General features: G+C 37.1%; 2 protein-coding genes across 5 annotated transcripts in view; both read right to left on the bottom strand.

Moving 5' to 3' along the window:
- Positions 1 to 1,643: 1,643 nt before the first annotated feature.
- cenpu (centromere protein U) lies at positions 1,644 to 12,330 on the bottom strand. Its single transcript, XM_059346575.1, has 13 exons — positions 12,237 to 12,330; positions 10,682 to 10,736; positions 10,442 to 10,535; positions 9,465 to 9,681; positions 8,628 to 8,712; positions 7,477 to 7,557; positions 7,232 to 7,382; positions 6,156 to 6,267; positions 5,983 to 6,061; positions 5,415 to 5,462; positions 4,333 to 4,394; positions 3,827 to 3,983; positions 1,644 to 1,952 (listed from the first exon to the last, which is right to left on the bottom strand). The coding sequence occupies exons 1-13, from the start codon at positions 12,239 to 12,241 to the stop codon at positions 1,893 to 1,895; spliced, it is 1,206 nt and encodes a 401-aa protein (XP_059202558.1). The 5' UTR covers positions 12,242 to 12,330; the 3' UTR covers positions 1,644 to 1,892.
- A 918-nt stretch (positions 12,331 to 13,248) lies between these two features.
- The window catches only part of LOC131981653 (long-chain-fatty-acid--CoA ligase 1-like), a 37,913-nt gene continuing 32,197 nt past the window's right edge, over positions 13,249 to 18,964 (bottom strand). For all 4 annotated transcript variants that reach the window (XM_059346043.1, XM_059346044.1, XM_059346041.1 and 1 more), the window contains exons 17-21: positions 18,687 to 18,803; positions 17,824 to 17,967; positions 16,945 to 17,049; positions 15,953 to 16,024; positions 13,249 to 15,240 (exon numbers count right to left, since the gene is read on the bottom strand). In XM_059346043.1, the coding sequence (XP_059202026.1) occupies positions 15,100 to 15,240; positions 15,953 to 16,024; positions 16,945 to 17,049; positions 17,824 to 17,967; positions 18,687 to 18,803 (579 nt within the window). In that variant the 3' untranslated portion in view covers positions 13,249 to 15,099. The remainder of the gene's footprint in view (positions 15,241 to 15,952; positions 16,025 to 16,944; positions 17,050 to 17,823; positions 17,968 to 18,686; positions 18,804 to 18,964) is intronic.

Here is an 18,964-nt window from a genome sequence, read left to right as displayed (position 1 = left end):
CAAAGGGGGCTATTACACTTCTAAAGTCCAGGAGATTATGCTTCAAATTTGTCAACTTCCTATGCATTAATTTCTGTCTCTGTTTAGCATCTTTCAGTCTGTCCTTACATCACATGCATGGCTCCTTTTTCTCCACACAAGTTTGGCTATCAGTCAGATTTTTCCTTTTTTTTAAAAAAAATTACAAGTATAAAGCTGCCAGGAACCCAAAATATAAACAAAGGATATATGTTTCTGTGGAAATGTACCAATTTTTTTTCACTAGTTATACACACAAAAACAATAATTAAATAAATAAATAACTATAAAAACATCAACAACATGTCTATTTGCATATAAATTAAAAATAGCAATGGGTTAGTACAAAGAAAATTCATTTAAAAAAAAAAAAAAAAGGCCTATAAACATAAATGGCACACTGTGTAAAAAGCCCCTATGATTGCACTTTCAACTGGCTTTCTCAGCTTGTCTACATACGATATATAAGTAAAGTTATCACTGTAAATAAAACATTCTCAGTGTATTTTCAAAAAATAGATGGACTCCAGAGGGTTAAAGCATTCACCCAGAAATGACACATCTTATATTATTTTATTTTGGCTAAGAAATCTGTCTGGTACTGGCAAATCCCCTGGCGTGTTGGTACATGTTGGAGTAATCTAGAAACTGAAAATAACATGCACATATTATAATACATCTATTAGGGAAATTATGTTGCTCAACACATGCAAGGGAAACTATTAAAGGGAGGGTCTGCAACTTTTACTAACAAAAGAGAAACAGAAAAAATGTCGTAACGGAGCCACAAACCTTATTTTGGGCCGTACAATGAAGATAAAACAGCCTACTAAGTCTAAATTAGCCTACCAATATCACTAATGGGTCACAATGAGTGTTTATTAATATGATTTTGTCAGAATGCAGCGAGGACCTGCGTGCAAATGATAAACTGGACACCAAAGAAATGTCTCAGGAGATTTAGTATCGAAAGAGAAACACAAAACAAAAAAGACATGAAGTTGCCAAAATTTAGACGTTAAGGCACCAGGCCGTAGAGTTTCATAAGCTATGATACACATTTTAGTTGTTGAAACTTTTTTAATGCTGTACAGGTGCATCTCAATACATTAGAATGTGATGAAAAGTCCATTTCCAGTAGTTCAAGTCAAGTATTGAGTCATATAGATGGACATACGTTTCAGAGGACAACATTTCCATATTAAACATACTTTTTAAAATTGGTCTTTTGTAATATTCAAATTTTCTTGAGATGCTGAATTTTAGGTCTACATTAAATTTAAGCCATAAACATTATAATTAGAAGAAATTAAATAAATTAAGACATGAAATGTTTTATTCTGTGTGTAATGGATCTATATAATGTGTTATTTCCACTTTTTGAATTAAATTACTGACAAATAAACTTTTCTTTGATATTATAATTTATTGAGATGCACCTGTAAAGCTACACATTTTTACAATTGTAGAATACTAATTGTAAATTTGTAATTAATTAATTTAATTTCATGTAATTTCTTGCCACTGCAGATGTGGCTCCATAGCTGCGGGTTGCCTACTGCATTAAAACATTCACCCAGAAATGACACATTTTATATACTTTTGTCAAGAAAAACACATAAAAATTGTCTCTTTTTTTGCATTTATTATACATACAGTATTGTTATATGGCGATGACCCAGTATTAGCAGTATACAGAGGAAAATATGGACCACAACAAAAATCAACAATCCAAAATGTCAAGCAACTTTCTGTTTTAAAGCCTTAAAACAACAAAACAGCAGCCTAAGTATTGCTAACATGCTCCTTGGAGTATCTAACCTGTGACATTATTTCAGTCTCAAGTCTTTTTTTTGTGTCGTCATTGATTCTTTTCAGCTGATGCTCTGAAGTTTGGTCTCCAACAGCAGAGCCGGCAAGCAGGAAGCCCCGTACTGCAAAGGGAGAAAGGAAGGAAATGAGGGATCCTCAGAGAGTTAACTCTTAAAAGCATTAGATACAGATCACATTATCAATGTAGGGCTGGGCGATGTGGACCAAAAGTCATGTCCGGATATATTTAGGCTGAATATTGACATACAATATATATCCTGATATTTTCTATTGCAAAGTGAGAGAAAATGTTCAGTCAAAGTCTAAGTCGAATATGACATGTCACAAGTAGTTTTATTGAAACTTTTTATTTAAGTGAACATAAATACTGTATAACAGGGTTCTCAAACTCAAATTACCTGGGGGCTGCTGGAGGCGGGATCAAAATGACCAAAAAAAGACACAAAATTACAAAAAAAGGACGCAAAATGACTGAAAAAACACTAAATTACTTTAAAAAGACACAAAATGACAAAAAAAAAGACACAAAATGACCAAAAAGACACATAATTACTAAAAAAGACATAAAATGATTTAAAAAAGACACAAAATGACAGAAAAATAACTAAATTACTTAAAAAATAAACAAAATTACCAAAAAAAGGACACAGAATTACAAAAAAAGACACACGATTATTAAAAAAAGACACACAATTATACAAAAAAGACACAAAATTACCAAAAAAAGTAATTAAAGGGACCTTCCACACACAACACAGTAAAGTGCCATTCATATAAAACTCACATTACATTTAAATAAAAAATGAATAAAAATAGCCCATGAAATAAAATAGGCCAATCTTTTTCTGAAATAAATATATTCATATGAGAAAAGAATAACGAACATTACAAAAGAACTAAGAATGACAAACTCTAGTACAGGCAGAATTTATATATAAAGAAAGAAACATTTTTTAACTATATCTATATATGTGATATGGTCTAATTCCATATCACATTAAAAATATATCGATATATTTTTTATAGCGATATATTGCCCAGCCCTACATCAACTTGTGTGTGTGTGTGTGTGTACCGTCTCTTTTCCTCTGGGCTGTGTGTGTGTGTGTGTGTGTGTGTGTGTGTACCGTCTCTTCTCCTCTGGGGTGTGTGTGTGTGTGTGTGTGTGTGTGTGTGTGTGTGTACCGTCTCTTCTCCTCTGGGGTGTGTGTGTGTACCGTCTCTTTTCCTCGGGGCTGTGTGTGTGTGTGTGTGTGTGTGTGTGTGTGTGTACCGTCTCTTCTCCTCTGGGGTGTGTGTGTGTGTGTGTGTGTGTGTGTGTGTGTGTGTACCGTCTCTTTTCCTCGGGGCTGTGTGTGTGTGTGTGTGTGTGTGTGTGTGTGTGTGTACCGTCTCTTCTCCTCTGGGGTGTGTGTGTGTGTGTGTGTGTGTGTGTGTGTGTGTGTGTGTGTACCGTCTCTTTTCCTCGGGGCTGTGTGTGTGTGTGTGTGTGTGTACCGTCTCTTTTCCTCTGGGCTGTGTGTGTGTGTGTGTGTGTGTGTGTGTGTGTGTACCGTCTCTTCTCCTCTGGGGTGTGTGTGTGTGTGTGTGTGTGTGTGTGTGTACCGTCTCTTCTCCTCTGGGGTGTGTGTGTGTGTGTGTGTGTGTGTGTGTGTGTGTGTGTGTGTGTGTGTGTGTGTGTGTGTGTGTGTGTGTGTGTACCGTCTCTTTTCCTCGGGGCTGTGTGTGTGTGTGTGTGTGTGTGTGTGTGTGTGTGTGTGTGTGTACCGTCTCTTCTCCTCTGGGGTGTGTGTGTGTGTGTGTGTGTGTGTGTGTGTGTGTACCGTCTCTTTTCCTCGGGGCTGTGTGTGTGTGTGTGTGTGTGTGTGTACCGTCTCTTCTCCTCTGGGGTGTGTGTGTGTGTGTGTGTGTGTGTGTGTGTGTGTACCGTCTCTTTTCCTCGGGGCTGTGTGTGTGTGTGTGTGTGTGTGTGTACCGTCTCTTCTCCTCGGGGCTGTGTGTGTCGGTGCTCCAGGTATTGTCTGTGGAGCTCTCTGATGTCCTGCAGGAAGGCCCGGCCTCGTCTCAGATCAGATAATCGGACCTCCAGCTCAGTTTTCTCCTTCTGCAGCAACGACAGCTGCCTCTCTGCCCTGAACGATCACACAGGGTCAAAGGTCAACACGAGCACTTACAGTCATGGAAAAATAGATTAGACCCTTGTTCATTTTAATGCCTGCTACAACTAAAGGTACATTTGTTTGGACAAATATAAGGATAAGAACAAAAAATAGCTCAGAAGAGTTTTATTATAGAGCTGATATCTAGACATTTAACATGGTTTTATTGATAATAACCAAAATAATTTTCAAGTTAAGTTAAATAGGGTAATAATGACTGTTTTAACACTGAATATACATTGTTGTCTATGTTTTGATGACTAATAATTTCAAATAAATACATTTTAGTTGATAGAGTTTGTGTTTCTGAGCTGCCTCTCACCTCATCTGCTCATGTTTGGCTTCCAGCAGTCTCTGTGTCTTTGTGCGGATCAAAGAACCGACCTGACTCACACAGACAGACACACACACACACACACACAGGTCAGACACACACACAAACAGGTCAGAAACACACAGGTCAGACACACAAACAGGTCAGACACACACACAGGTCAGAGACACACACACAGGTCAGTACACACACAAACAGGTCAGACACACACAGGTCAGACACACACACAGGTCAGAGACACACACAAACAGGTCAGAGACACACACACACAGGTCAGAGACACACACACACACACACACACACACAGGTCAGACACACACACAGGTCAGAGACACACACACACACAGGTCAGAGACACACACAAACAGGTCAGAGACACACACAGGTCAGAGACACACACAGGTCAGAGACACACACAGGTCAGAGACACAAACAGGTCAGACACACACACAAACAGGTCAGAGACACACACAAACAGGTCAGAGACACACACAAACAGGTCAGAGACACACACAGGTCAGAGACACACACAAACAGGTCAGAGACACACACAGGTCAGAGACACACACAGGTCAGACACACACACAGGTCAGAGACACACACACACACAGGTCAGAGACACACACAAACAGGTCAGAGACACACACAGGTCAGACACACACAGGTCAGAGACACAGTCAGTACACGCTGCCATCAAGTACATGTGTGTATAATCTTCACCATGTTCACCTTCATCATGTAGCGTACACAAAAAGTAATGAACAAATCATTTTGACCTGATTATGGCGCTTTAAGAAGTAATTTCAATCACAAAATTTTGCATTCAAATTCAAAGATTTTTAACAGCAATAAAAAGTTTGGATATGCATTGCTACATTTTTAATCACCAAAGTATTTTGATGTCAACAAGGGCATCACAAGAAGAATTCATCTTCTGGGGAAAAGAAATCACAATCCATCCAATAGTTGTTGATATTTCAGTCTGGACCAAAGTGGCAGATAGATCAAGCAACAGCACCAAACCATAAGCCATGTTGTCAGCGTGGCTCAAGGCTTGTTGCCATGGTTACCTTGGCGTTTTCTCTTTTAAGAACCTTGAGTTCCTTCAACGAAGCGACCTGGAAGAGAAGAAAACAACAGGGAATATATAATATATACAAGTGTTTGATATGAACTAGAATTATTCACTTCTGTGTTATAATCACATTTATTGTTGACTTGAAGCAAACCACGCTGGTGTCTTAGAGGCTCATTATACAGTCATGGAAAAAAATATTAGACCACCCTTTTTCTTCAATTTCTTGTTCATTTTAATGCCTGGTACAAATAAAGGTACATTTGGTTAGATAAATATAATGATAACAACAAAAATAGCTGATAACAGTTTTATTTAAGAGCTGACATTTTCAATGTTTTTCTTGATAATAACCAAAATCATTATCAATAAAACCATGTTAAATGTCTAGATATCAGCTCTTAAATTAAACTCTTATCAGCGATTTTTGTTGTTATCATTATATTTCTCCAAACAAATGTACCTTTAGTTGTACCAGGCATTAAAATGAACAAGAAATTGAAGAAAACAATGGTCTAATAATTTATTCCATGACTGTAAGTGGATATACAGAACGTACAGACCTTTTCCAGTATGTGCTCTTCCACATTGGAGGAGAAAGAATCAATAGACTTTTTGACAGACGTAGACTCCACAGACTGCCTGGGAAACACACACACACACAGAAAGTAACCATCTCAACTCGTGAATAGAAGTAGTTATTGTTGATATAGAAGCATTAGATGTCTTAATGTACCTGTACTGCTGACAGAAGTCCAGGAAGGCGTCCAGCACCACCTCCAGCTGAGTTCCTCCACGTCTCCTCCTCTGGTTCTCGCTCGACTTCTCTGGTTCAGCAGATGAACTACCTTCATGTTGAACAGCGGAATGATTTTGGTTATTTTCAATAAAACCATGAAAAATGTCTAGATATCAACTCAGCTTTTTGTTGTTATCATTATATTTGTCCAAACAAATGTACCTTTAGTTGTACCAGGCATTAAAATGAACAATGAAGTGAAGAAAACAAGGCTGGTCTAATAATTGTTTCCATGACTGTTAAAAAGTATTAAAAATGTACAATATAAAAAAGTAAAAATATATAAAACGTATTAACAACTGAAACAAAATAAAATAAAATACTTTAGGAACATTAGGTAACAACTAGCCTGGATCTGTCCAAAGGTTTTTTTTAATGCCGAGCTAAGTTAACCATCTTCGGGCTCCAGTTTCATATTTAAATGTACAAACATGAGAGTGGTATATTAATGTTCTTATTTAACTATCAGTAAGTAAGCATAATATCAAACTATTATTTAAGATAAGACTCTATTTATCCTGCAGTGGGGAAATTTAGTTGTCACAACAGCTCAAAATACAGACATATAGATTTAAAGTCACGGAAAAAATTATTAGACCATTGTTTTCTACAATTTATTGTTCATTTTAATGCCTGGTGCAACTAAAGGTACATTTGTTTGGACAAATATAATGGTAATAACAAAAATAGCTGATAAGAGTTTAATTAAAGAGCTGATATCTAGACATTTTCCATGGTTTTCTTGATAATAACCAATATCATTATTAAGAAAACCATGGAAAATGGCTATTTTTGTAGTTGTACCAGGCATTAAAATGAACAAGAAACTGACGAAAACAAGGGTGGTCTAATCATTTTTTCCATGACGGTAGAAACGTACAAACATGAGATTGGAATTAATGTTCTTATCTAACTATCAGTAGTTAGGCATAATGTCAAACTATTCTTTCAAACAGGGTTGAAAAATAAAATTTGAGCATTGATCTTGAAGTATACAGTGTTCTTTTCCCTACCTGATGAAGACTTTCTAGATTTAGACTTCTCTGATGAAGACTTTCTAGATTTAGACTTCTCTGATGAAGACTTTCTAGATTTAGACTTCTCTGATGAAGACTTTCTGGTTCTGCCAAAACCATTCATCCTGGGCTTCTCTGGACTTGGGTGCTAAATAGACACACACAAACAAATAACATTCATTATGGAGGCAACATTGCTGTAGAATTGGATGCTTCAACCCTCTGCAGGAGTTGGTTCGTACCCAGCTCTGCTCCTCGTCCTCGTCCTCAGAGGATAAGAGTCTCCTACGGCTCCGCTGGGGGGAGGCATCATCAGATTCCTCCTGGAGGAAATAAAACACAGTAAAACGTTATCTCAGCATGTGTGCAGTCTTCACTTCACTAGTCATTTAAGAAAAAGTTTCTTTTTAATATTTTTACACTTCTGCTGCTTTCTTTACAACCCAGCTGCAACCTCTGGTCTGAAAAGTGAAGCCAGCCTGTATTCTTTCTAATGGCCAGCAGGGGGCGACTCCACTGGCTGCAAACAAAGACTGTATAAATAATGGATGACCATATTTGGACTGTGGAGGAACGAGAGGGATCTGATCACTGACTGCAGCCTCTCTACACCTCAACCTGACCTAGCATTAACTGGATGTTAGTTTTGGCAAAAAAACAAAAACAAAATGTACATTACTGACCTCAGAAAACTGAGCAGCGACTCCTTGGAGTGTCTGTTAGTCCAACCAAACGCTGAACAAGATATTTTTACTGAACAAAACGTTCAAATAAACTGTCATTAAGTGAAAATACAGTGAAAGGGTCAAAGTTATGAGACCAAACCGCTAAACGTCCTTTTATTTATGTACCGGTATATAAAATTATTGACACGTTGCCGTGGATACGCATTGTTCTGCTTCTCTCCTGATGACGGCTCGCCTTGTTAGTGACCTGTCAATCAAAGGTAGCCACACCCCAAATCATACGATTCTTTACCTTCTATTTTCTTCTACTAACTCAAATCAAGTGAGAAGTTTTCTCATTTTGCATTGAAATGAATGGGCAGATTTTTTCTGCAGCCAAATTTAGCGCCCCCTGCTGGAATTTTGGGTAGAATGCAGCTTAAGGTAATTCCTGGTTTGCCTCCTCGCTCAGACCAGGAGGTTGCCGCCTGGTCTAAACGTGGTCACTTCTGACAAAAAAACAAAACAAGAAAAAAACAAGATGGCGACATCCAGAATGCCAAACTAAGGGCTTGGTTTGTGGACATTAGTTCACAAACCAAACGGTGACGTCACAGTGAATACGTCCTCTTCTTTTACACAGCCTATGATTACAACTTTAGTTGCACAATTGTGTTATACTATAAACACTTACACTACCTTGTTATCAGAGACATTCACTTTCCTACCTGTGACTCAGACTCCCGGCTCGCTCCACCTCCTGATTCACTGCTTCTCTTCCTGCCTTTCTTTATCTGCTGATTGTCCATCGGCCTTGTTGGGACACAGAGACGGATGAAAACAAGTATATTAACAAACAGAATAGAAAAGTGCACGACCATGCATCCACATCAGACTGTTATCTGTCACATAAGATATTACTTTATTTATCTTGCAGTGGGGAAATTTAGTTGCCACAGCAGCTCAAGATACAGACACAAAGATATAGAAGACAGAATAAAGAATATAAAAAATAAGACATAAACATACAGTCTACAATATCATTTAGCAGACGCTTTTATCCAAAGCACATGCACATGCTACAGAGCTAACTGTTAGCCTGTTAGCAATTTGCAGACTGGACGCTAAGGGGTTAACATCCCCTCCGGCTCTGCAGCTGGGAGAGACTGCTGCAGGAGGACTGTGCCGCTTCGACTCGTTCTTACTCTTCTTAACGAGCCGTGGGGGCCGGCGGCTTGTTAAGAAGAGTAAGAACGAGTCTCCAAAAGTCTCCAATAACACCAGAAAAAGTCGCTGGATTTGTTGCAAGTCGCTTTTTTGAAAAATAGTCTCTAAGGGGGTCTGAAAAGTCGCTAAATATAGCAACAAAGTCGATAAGTTGGCAACACTGCTTCGCCAGCTTTTACAGATGGCGCTTGTTGTTGTGGCGTCGAGTACTACGTCACATCCTGTTTAGCGTTCTATCCAATCAGCAACCAGGTTATTTTCAGGGGAGAAAAACGACCCTGCTCTTCTACAGGGACAAAAAAAGTCCCGTCAAAAGTCCTTCCTGTCTGTGACCTCACCTCGCTCCAGAACTCCTCCTCCCCCTTTTCTTCTCTCTCTCCTCCTCCTCCTCTCCATCCCTCTCGGCCTCCTTCCTCTTGGCAGCAGCTCCAGCCTGTTTAACAGTTTTCTTCTTCGTCTGAGGAATTTCCTTCCTCTCAGCTTTGCCTCTGCTCGTCTTTTCCTCCTCCAGGTCTGTTAAATCCTCCTCCAGGGCCGTGCTGTGCAGAGGGTTGCCTGGGCGAGATTGGTGGTTTAACATTAAGCTAGAGTCTGAAAATGTTGTTTAGTCTTACAGAAAATATTTATGGAGAAACAGAGGCACACATGGAGACAGTTGAAATCTGCTTGAACATGTATATATATATATATATATATACACAGAACAGGCCAAAAGTTTGGACACACCTTCTCATTCAATGCGTTTTTCTTATTTTCATGACTATTTACATTGTAGATTCTCACTGAAGGCATCAAAACTATGAATGAACACATATGGAATTATGTACTTAACAAAAAAGTGTGAAATAACTGAAAACATGTCTTGTATTTTAGATTCCTCAAAGTAGCCACCCTTTGCTTACTAGAATATAAGACATGTTTTCAGTTATTTCACACTTTTTTGTTAAGTAATTTAATTTAAATAATTCCACATGTGTTCATTAATAGTCTTGATGAATCTACAATGTAAATAGTCATGAAAATAAAGGAAACGCATTGAATGAGAAGGTGTGTCCAAACTTTCGGCCTGTACTGTATATATATATATATATATATATATATATATATATATATATAAAAAGGTATTATTATCGCCCAGCCCTACCTACAACACAATGCATTATTTATATAGTATCACAGTACTTGATTGATTAAATTAAATAAAGTAACTAACTAACCCTAACCCTTTTGGAGTGCTGTTTCAGGCTTTGAGTGTCACTTTCAAAAATCTTTTTGATTATTATTAGTATGGATAATGTTGTATCCTCAGCCTCACCATCACCCTGCTGCAGTCCCTCCAGGAAGCTGGATGTGCCGATAGCCGACAGGTCGGGAGAGACCGTTTTATCATTAGATTGACCTTTCTGGTTCTGAACACAACAGAGAACAGCAACGTTCAAAGTGAATAATTAACAGTCAAACTAATGTAACATTAAGGCACAACAACATCATTAAAGACACAGACATCATAATGTTGCATATCATAATGAGCTATAATAAGCATTGACCAACTCACTTGTTTCTGTCGTTGCTCCTTGAGCACTTTGGCTCCTCGGCCCTTTCCTTTGACCCTGAGGAAACAGACACAAGACACTTTATCATCATCATTCTTAATATGTGTGGCACCAGGTGACACCTGAACTTTGGAGTTTTTATACTTCTTGCAAAATATGGCGTCTCTGTTATAGTACATACACATTTAAAAGCTAGTGCTACCCTACTCCACTACAATTTGAGGCAAATATTGTACTTTTTACTCCACTACATTTAGCTGACAGCTTTAGTTAGTTTTCAGGTCGAGATTTAACATAAAAAACATGAAACATTTAAAGTGATTAGACTTTTTGTTTGAATTAAACCTCATAACAGTAAATTAACGCTCCTGTCATGTTAGTTTTTCAGGAACAACATAATGTTTAATAATCCAAAAGTGTCAAAAACTAAAAAATCCCAATAAACATTGTTAATATTTCATGATTAACTCCATTATTACCCATTTCAATCAAAATTTAGTGCAATGGTGTTCTTTACCTCTCACAGATCATGGTTCAATGAGGATAATTCACTTTTTAATAAAAAAATGCAGGTTAAAACTTTTTTTATGTATATTGGAAAGACCTACATATAAAATATAATGGTTTTATGTGACATTGAGATATTAATTTTTTTATTTTATGGAGTGAGTTGATTAATTAACATGAGTCACCTCTTCTGCTCAGGGTCAGATTGACCATTAAACAGTATCTATGTAATATAAACATGCAAATATGTGAAATGAACCATTTTCTCACTTATTAAGCCACGCAGAAGAAGTTTCATCCCGAAAAAAATAAAAATATTTTTTTTTCTTTCTTCTTTTAAAAAAAAAAGGTTTTTAAACTTTGTAATGGGTCAATTTGACCCCCAACATAACAGGAGTTATGTTATTAAGTCATTAAATTGAGCCCTACCTTGAAAAAAAACGCTGTTTACATAAATTAATCAATAATACTAATAATAATAATCCAATAATATATAGAAGATATAAAACAGTCTGAGTGGGTCCATTTTCATAATGAGTTATTTTATTTGTGATCCTTTAAGTACATATTGATGCTGATACGTTTGTACTTTTACTTCAGTAAGTTTTGAATGCAGGACTTTTACTGTAGTGGACTCATTTCACAGTGTTGTATTATAGTACTTTTACTGCAGTAAAGGATCTGAATACTTCTTCCACCACCACATATCAGAAAAAACAAACAAAACCCTTGTTTTTCCAGGTATTTTTACCACTATTTGCACACACAACTTCCTCCAAATTACAGTTGGGATCAGCCTACATTTGAATTGAATGACTTTTGTAACTAAAAAGGCCGAAACAAGCAGCTAAAGAAGGCACGTGGTTTGAAAAGTAACTATTAAACGTTTCTACTTTTATGACGTTCAAATGTTTTGGAATATTTGCCAGTATCTTCAGTCAAACGCGACATTATATTAGTATAAAATGTGCCTCTTCTAATATACAAGCGCGGTGTAAATCATAGGTACGAGTTCGGCTTCATTAATACTAATAATTTATATTTTCTTACCTCATTTGGGAACACTTCACTGTTTTGTAAACACTCCGCAGCTTCCCGCAAAATACTTCAAGTCCCGGACTGAACCATTCCAGATCAACAGGGGGGTGGACAGGTGGTCAATCTTATTACGACCCAAAGGTTACACCTCAAAATGAGAGTTACGGTGGATAAATAACAACAGTTACAGTATTTATTTTACAATGATTAAGCGTGGGTATTGTTTGCTTCCAATAAATATTTGCACTGATAATTAAACATAAACTCCCCCCCAACACATTCGCTGAATTTTCGGTCCTACGGAGAGTGAAAGGGCTCATTCAAAGCGCGATTTAAGTTTATCTTAAGGGAACTCAGGACAGAAATATTTTAAAGAGCAGTAAAATGATAAATGTTTCTATAAAAATATCTAAAACACAACTGTAATTCTAGTTCAGCACCCAAGCAAAGAGAATGGATGTTTTTTTTGGTTCTTATATCAGTGCATGTAAACAATAAAACACATGATTAAAAAAATAAAATAATAATAATAAAAGTATAAGGATAATAAATAGTTTTGGCCCATATTTACACATCGCTTGCAGTAAATATAGTAATCCCTAAAACGTATTGTTTGCTTACAAATAATATTTGCACTGATTCGCTGAAATTTCGGTCCTACGGAGAGCGAAAGGGTTCACTCTAAGCGCCGTTTTAGTTTATTTTAAGGAAGCGCGATACAGTAGATAATTTAAAGAGCGTAAAAAGTATAAAAGTTTCTTTAAAAACACCTAAAACACAACTGTAATTCTGGGTCAGAGTTCAGCACCCAGGCAAATAGAAGGGAGTTTATTTTTTAATCTTATTCCAGTGCATATAAACAATAAAACCCATGATAAAATAAATATATTAGGATTATAAATAGTCTTGGCCCATATTTACACCTCCCTTGCAATTATATTATAGTAATCACTAAAACTGAACATAACTGAATGTTTTTTCCTATACATACAGCACAGATGAAGCAAAAGGCATGACAACACACCTCTTCTGATGATTTTTAATTAAAATCTTTACAAAATCTTACAAATCTGAGAGGACAGTAAAAACAATTATTGCAAGACCAGAGACACGTCCATAAAATTTAAACTCTAAACATTCAAAAGGATTTCATGCAGGTTTTGAACAATGCTATTTTTTTAGAAATTTCACCATTCAACAACAGTATATCATAATTTAAGAAAGCAGATTCCTTCAACAAATCTCTTTCCTTCATGTTCCCATCATAAATAAATTAAAACATTGATCATTTCCTAATCTCCTACAAACTCTGCTGGTTAAACTGGACCAAAGCTTACTTGTGAAAAGATATAAGGACCCAATAGAAACAATCTCATTATCCATCGTAGATTTTCAACTTGATATCAAACAAACTCAAGAAACAGTGAAAATAAATCATGACATCTGACGACAATAATCTCAAAGACCTGAGATGTTAAAGTTGAGGTGTGTGAAGCTGTTCGGGGTTACTTTGATCAATATGGCTGCTTCACTGGTTTGTCCTTGAATGTAAAAAGTGTGTGTGTGTGTGTGTGTGTGTGTGTGTGTGTGTGTGTGTGTGTGTTGGAGGTACAGTGTGTGTGTGGTTCCTGCCACTGAGGTCCTGAGACGTCTGATACTACAGAGCTGCACTTTGATATTTCCCTTTAAAAGCACCCTGAATTTAGATATTATTACAAAATATTTCATTGGAATCAACATATTATTACAGAATTTGAACTGTACAATACAATATTTTATCAATAGACATATTTATCTAGAGCACAGAATCTACTCTGAACATTTAAGAGTCATGCAGCTGCATCTCAACACATTAGGATATTATGAAAAAGTCCATTTCCAGTAGTTCAAGTCAAGTATTTAGTCATATAGATCGACATATTTATCAGAGGCCAACATTTCAATATTAAACATACTTTTCAAAATAGTTTTTTTGTAATATTAACATTTTTTGAGACACTGAATTTCAGGTCTTCATTAAATGTACACCATAATCATTATAATTAGAATAAATTAAATAAATTAAGTGTGTAATGGGTCTATATACACTGCAAAAACATGAAGCTTACCAAGTATTTTCTTCTTATATCTAACAATAGTCTCTTATTTATATTGTTTTGAGCATAATTTACCTACTGACCATAGCTTTATGCGCTTATTAAATTATTTGTATTATTATTATGTGCTTATGTAATTATCTTATTGTTTAAAGACTTCTTTTGAGGTTGAATATGGTGAGTTTTTACCTAAAATATTGGTTCCAATTGAGAGTTTTAGTTGCATGTAGGTTGAATGATATTTCAAAAGCATTTTCTACCGCTAAAACATGCTCGTTTCAAGTATTTCTGGCTTATTTTAATATTACAGTCGGGCTTTTCAAGCCACAATTGCTCAAAATAAGTATATTTGGATTTGTTTCAACATATCACTGGTTTTTCCAGTGCCTATATATTTTTACTTATTTAAAGAATTCTTATAAAGAAAAATGTACTTACTGCACTGGCAGATAAATTTACTTGTTTTGAGCATGTATTTGCTTAATTCTAGTTATTTATTTCTTATTTCTTGTCAGTTGTTTTTTGCACTGTAATGTATTATTTCCACTTTTTGAATGAATTACTGACATAAATAAACTTTTCTATGATATTCTAACTAATTGAGATGCACCTGTAGATCCTGAATTATTTTTTATTTTTTATTAAAAACTTCATCTCCTCCTGTTCCTGCTTTTCTAGTGTTACTGGTCATGTTGACAGTTCTTTGATCTCTTCATTTGCTTTCCCTTTTTATTCCCTTCATCTTTATAACGTTTGGTAGAGCTTGTGTGTCTGTTCTTCTACTGGTTGATGGCGGCGTACAGCTCGTCTATCTGGTTCCTGAAGTATTGTCGCATCTCGTTCCTCTTGGCCTTCAGCGTCGGCGTCAGCAGGCCGTTCTCGATGGAGAACATCTCAGTGTTGATGCTGATGGCCTTCACCTGAACGACACACACACACACACACACACACACACACACACATGTTGTTAGGTTGTGTTCCTTGAATACTTTACTTCAAGGAAAACAGCAGATTAACAGAGATTTTAATTTTAATTAATCATTGGTGTAGCCCCAAAGCAATTTGTATTCTTCAATTGTAAAAATGTGTACCTTATATACGGCCTAACATTTTTTTTTCAGTCAACTAAAATGTAAATGTAAATGTTTAAATCATAGCTCATGAAGGTCTATGGCCCAGAGCCTTAACTCCTAAATTTGACCAACTTCAAGACTAGTTTTAAGTTTCCTTCACTAGGCTAGCTTTCGATTTCAAATCTCTTTCTTTGGTGTCCAGCCTCTAATTAAACTTTGGTCCTCGCTATATTCTGACAAACTCATATGAATAAATGCTCATTATGACCTTTTAGTAGTGATGTGCCAGTGAAGCCTCATGAACCATTTGCTTTATTTTTTCACCCCACTAGATGGCGCTCTATGCTTAAAAAAAAGTCTCTAGCAATGGTAATCAAGTGTGTTTTCAGCCCTTTGTTGAACAGAGAGCTCCATCTAGTGGAGTCAGAAAATAAAGAAAATGTTCATAAGGCTTCGTTGGCACATCACTATGATAACAAGCCTGAACAAAGCATGGAAGAACACTACAAAGTTTACAGAGCAACCGAGAAAAGATACAGAAAACCTTGCTGTGTTTTACCTGCTCAAATGACTTGAGGCCTCCTTCTTTCCCCAGTCGGGCCATGTCCTCCAGGATTGCTGCCTTGACGTCCTGAACAGAGAGAAAAGGAGAACCCTCAGAATAATGATGCAAGCTCTTTTAGGCCTCTTTTATACGAGGACGCTTGCAGGTAAAAACGACAAAATATTGTATCTGAAGTGCCTTTCGTTTAGACGGTGACAGCGTTTTTGGGGCTTAAAGACGCAAAAATGTGAAACCACCCTCCAGAGTGTAAAACTGTAATCCGCTCCTCCGTAGCGTGTCGTCTACACTGACAAGACACAAAACTCTGATCTGATCTGCTCACGTCACGTATGTGTTTACGTCACATACATGCTCCAGTACAGGAAATAAACAAACGTGGGATTATTTCCATGGTGGGACCTTCAAGCTGCTCTGGCAGCTCTAATAAACTTACAGGAGTCTTTCCACCAAATGTCCAGGATATGTACAGATAGTATTAGTGAACAGAGAAGGATCTGGAATTACCTCCATCACATTCTGGATGCAGCGATTGGTGGGAGGAGCCAGACGGCTGTGAACGAGACCTGGGAGATCTAGTGATGGTGGAGAACTTTGTGGAAGGAGTAGCTGATGAAAATGTGTGGCGTGAAAACTTCTGCATGCCCAAAGATGCTCTTATGGCTTTAAGTGATGCCGCCTGGCTGCATACCCAATCACATTCACACACTTTAGCCTCACCGTATGCAGCAGATTTCCCCCTGAAAATGCTCGTCTAAACGCGGAATAAAAAGTGAAGACGCAACACCACTTTTGCATCTCCTGTTCAGACCGTCATCATGTAAACGGAGCCTTAGTTAACACTTAACAGGTAACCGTTCACAATACAAAAAGCATCTCCTGTGTTGTGAATCACTGCTGTATATGAAGACACTGATTGGTTAACTGGAGAGGTTAATAGATCTACTGTGTGTCCACAGGAAATATAGTATTAATTCAGTAAGTATTACCGCTCTGCCACAGAGTTCCTGGTAGCTGCCCTCCAGTCCCAACGTCCTCTTGGTCCATGAACACAGGAAGTCAGGGTCAGGAACCACCACAGCTACCAGACAGGCCTGGAGACAAACCAGAGTAAAGTTTAGCAGTAAGACTTTGTTTAATAAGACGTCAGTCCCACTGAGAGACACTGAAGTTCCACCAAAGAGGTCAGAGGTCAGAAGGAGGGTCGAGCACTTTGCTCACTGGTAGAAAGAAACAATAATATCAGACCCATCTGTAGTCGTGTTTCCATTAAAGTCAAAGCAAACTTCAAAGCCACATTTTGAAATGTTGCATTGAAGAAAATGCGAATTAGGGAAGTTTCCATCGTCTGGTTTAGAGATATTAAACAAAACTGCATAAATGCATTGACTATTCCTCGAGAAAGACCGAAAACACCTCAAGCGAGCACAAAAGTTTTTTTTGAGTTCACTGTCTGATTTTAAATCTCTTCTTAAAACCCACCTCTTCTCTTTGGCTTCTGACACCACGTAGAGGGTTGATTTTATAATATTATGTGTATACATGCATATTTTATTTTGTGCGGGTGGTGCATTTTATTTATTTTATTTTATTTTATTTTATTTTATTTTATTTTATCTTATTGTATTGTATCGTTCTATTGTGTCCTTATCTTTTTTATTGTGCTTTTTTTGTGTTATCTATTTATTGTGTTTGTGTTTTTGTGCAGCACTTGTGTTTAAAATCGTGCTATATAAATAAAGTGGATTGGATTGGAGTTTTAACGTTTCCGTCAAGCTTTTCTCATGCAAATCTTCAAAATGCGCATCGAAAATCTAAATTTGTCAATGTAAACACGTCTACTGACAGACTGAAGGTGCTCCCCCTACCTGCAGACTGTCTCCATGGACGAACACCTGAGCCACCGCCTCGCTCCTCGTGTAGACGTTCTCCACCTTCTCAGGAGCGATGTACTCGCCCTGAGCCAGCTTAAAGATGTGCTTCTTCCTGTCCACGATCTTCAGCGTGCCATTCTGTCCACACACACACACACACACACACACACACAAGTACACGTTACAAAACGTCTGAGATAAAACCGAACACGTCTCATAGTCGTGAGTGAGTCAAACAGTTTCAGTGTCACGGTGTAACTGCCTTTATAATAAAAAGTAACGTAATCTTCTAAAGGTATCAGTCAGTGAACATTTATTATTACCTCCTTTTGTTTCTGAATGGAGCAAAAAGCAATGGAAGCACTATGGGATGTCCCTTTCATTTATTACCAATTTATTTGTGGCAATGCAATTTAAAAATAAAATTAAAGGATGAAAATAATAGAAACATATTTTTATCTGGCCGCGTAATATTAAACAAACAAATTATTTAAATGATTTTAATAGCTTAAACATTTAGTATATATGATATTTCCCCTGAGAATTAATATTTGTTCCTATAAAACACTTAAAACATTTGCATATGGGATTACTATAATTTTTCTTGTACTTTTTTGGTTACTTCACATTGCTGCTATATTATTTTATTGTGAGAGCATCCAAAGGAAATAAAACAAAAAAATAAGACCTCTAAAGGAGTGTTCATGTGATTTAACTTGTTCATAGTAGTGTGAAATGAATTAATGCAAAAATAATCGTGATTATTTCTCTGACAATAATCATATCAAGAACATCTGTAATGGTGACTGACGTCCCTTGTGTGAAGTTGAGCTGAACAAACCAGTAAATGAACCTACAGGAAGCCATTTTCCAATGTCTCCGGTGTGAAGCCATCCGTCTGCATCGATGGCCTCGGCGGTCTTCTCGGGGTCCTTCAGGTAGCCCTGGAACACGTTGGGACCCTGCACACACACCTGCAGACACACAAACACACTCATGAATGACGTTCATCATCATCACAACGTACAGCTGCAGGAAAAAGTATGTGAACCCTCTGAAATGAGCTGGTGTTCTGCATCAACCCTCCTGGGCTCCTTTATGACCCCAAACCAGTTTCATCATACCATTAATAGAC

Source organism: Centropristis striata, chromosome 12 (assembly GCF_030273125.1).
Source record: "Centropristis striata isolate RG_2023a ecotype Rhode Island chromosome 12, C.striata_1.0, whole genome shotgun sequence".
NCBI classification, from domain to species: Eukaryota; Metazoa; Chordata; class Actinopteri; order Perciformes; family Serranidae; genus Centropristis; species Centropristis striata.
This window is presented reverse-complemented; position numbering and strand designations above follow the sequence as displayed.

What these genes read in the sequence shown, in the direction of transcription:
- cenpu (XM_059346575.1), bottom strand. An exon ending in GACTTCTGTCAGCAGTACAG is followed by an intron (nt 6,062 to 6,155) that starts GTACATTAAGAC and finishes TGTGTTTCCCAG; the next exon opens with GCAGTCTGTGGAGTCTACGT. An exon ending in TTAAAAGAGAAAACGCCAAG is followed by an intron (nt 4,395 to 5,414) that starts GTAACCATGGCA and finishes TGTGTGAGTCAG; the next exon opens with GTCGGTTCTTTGATCCGCAC.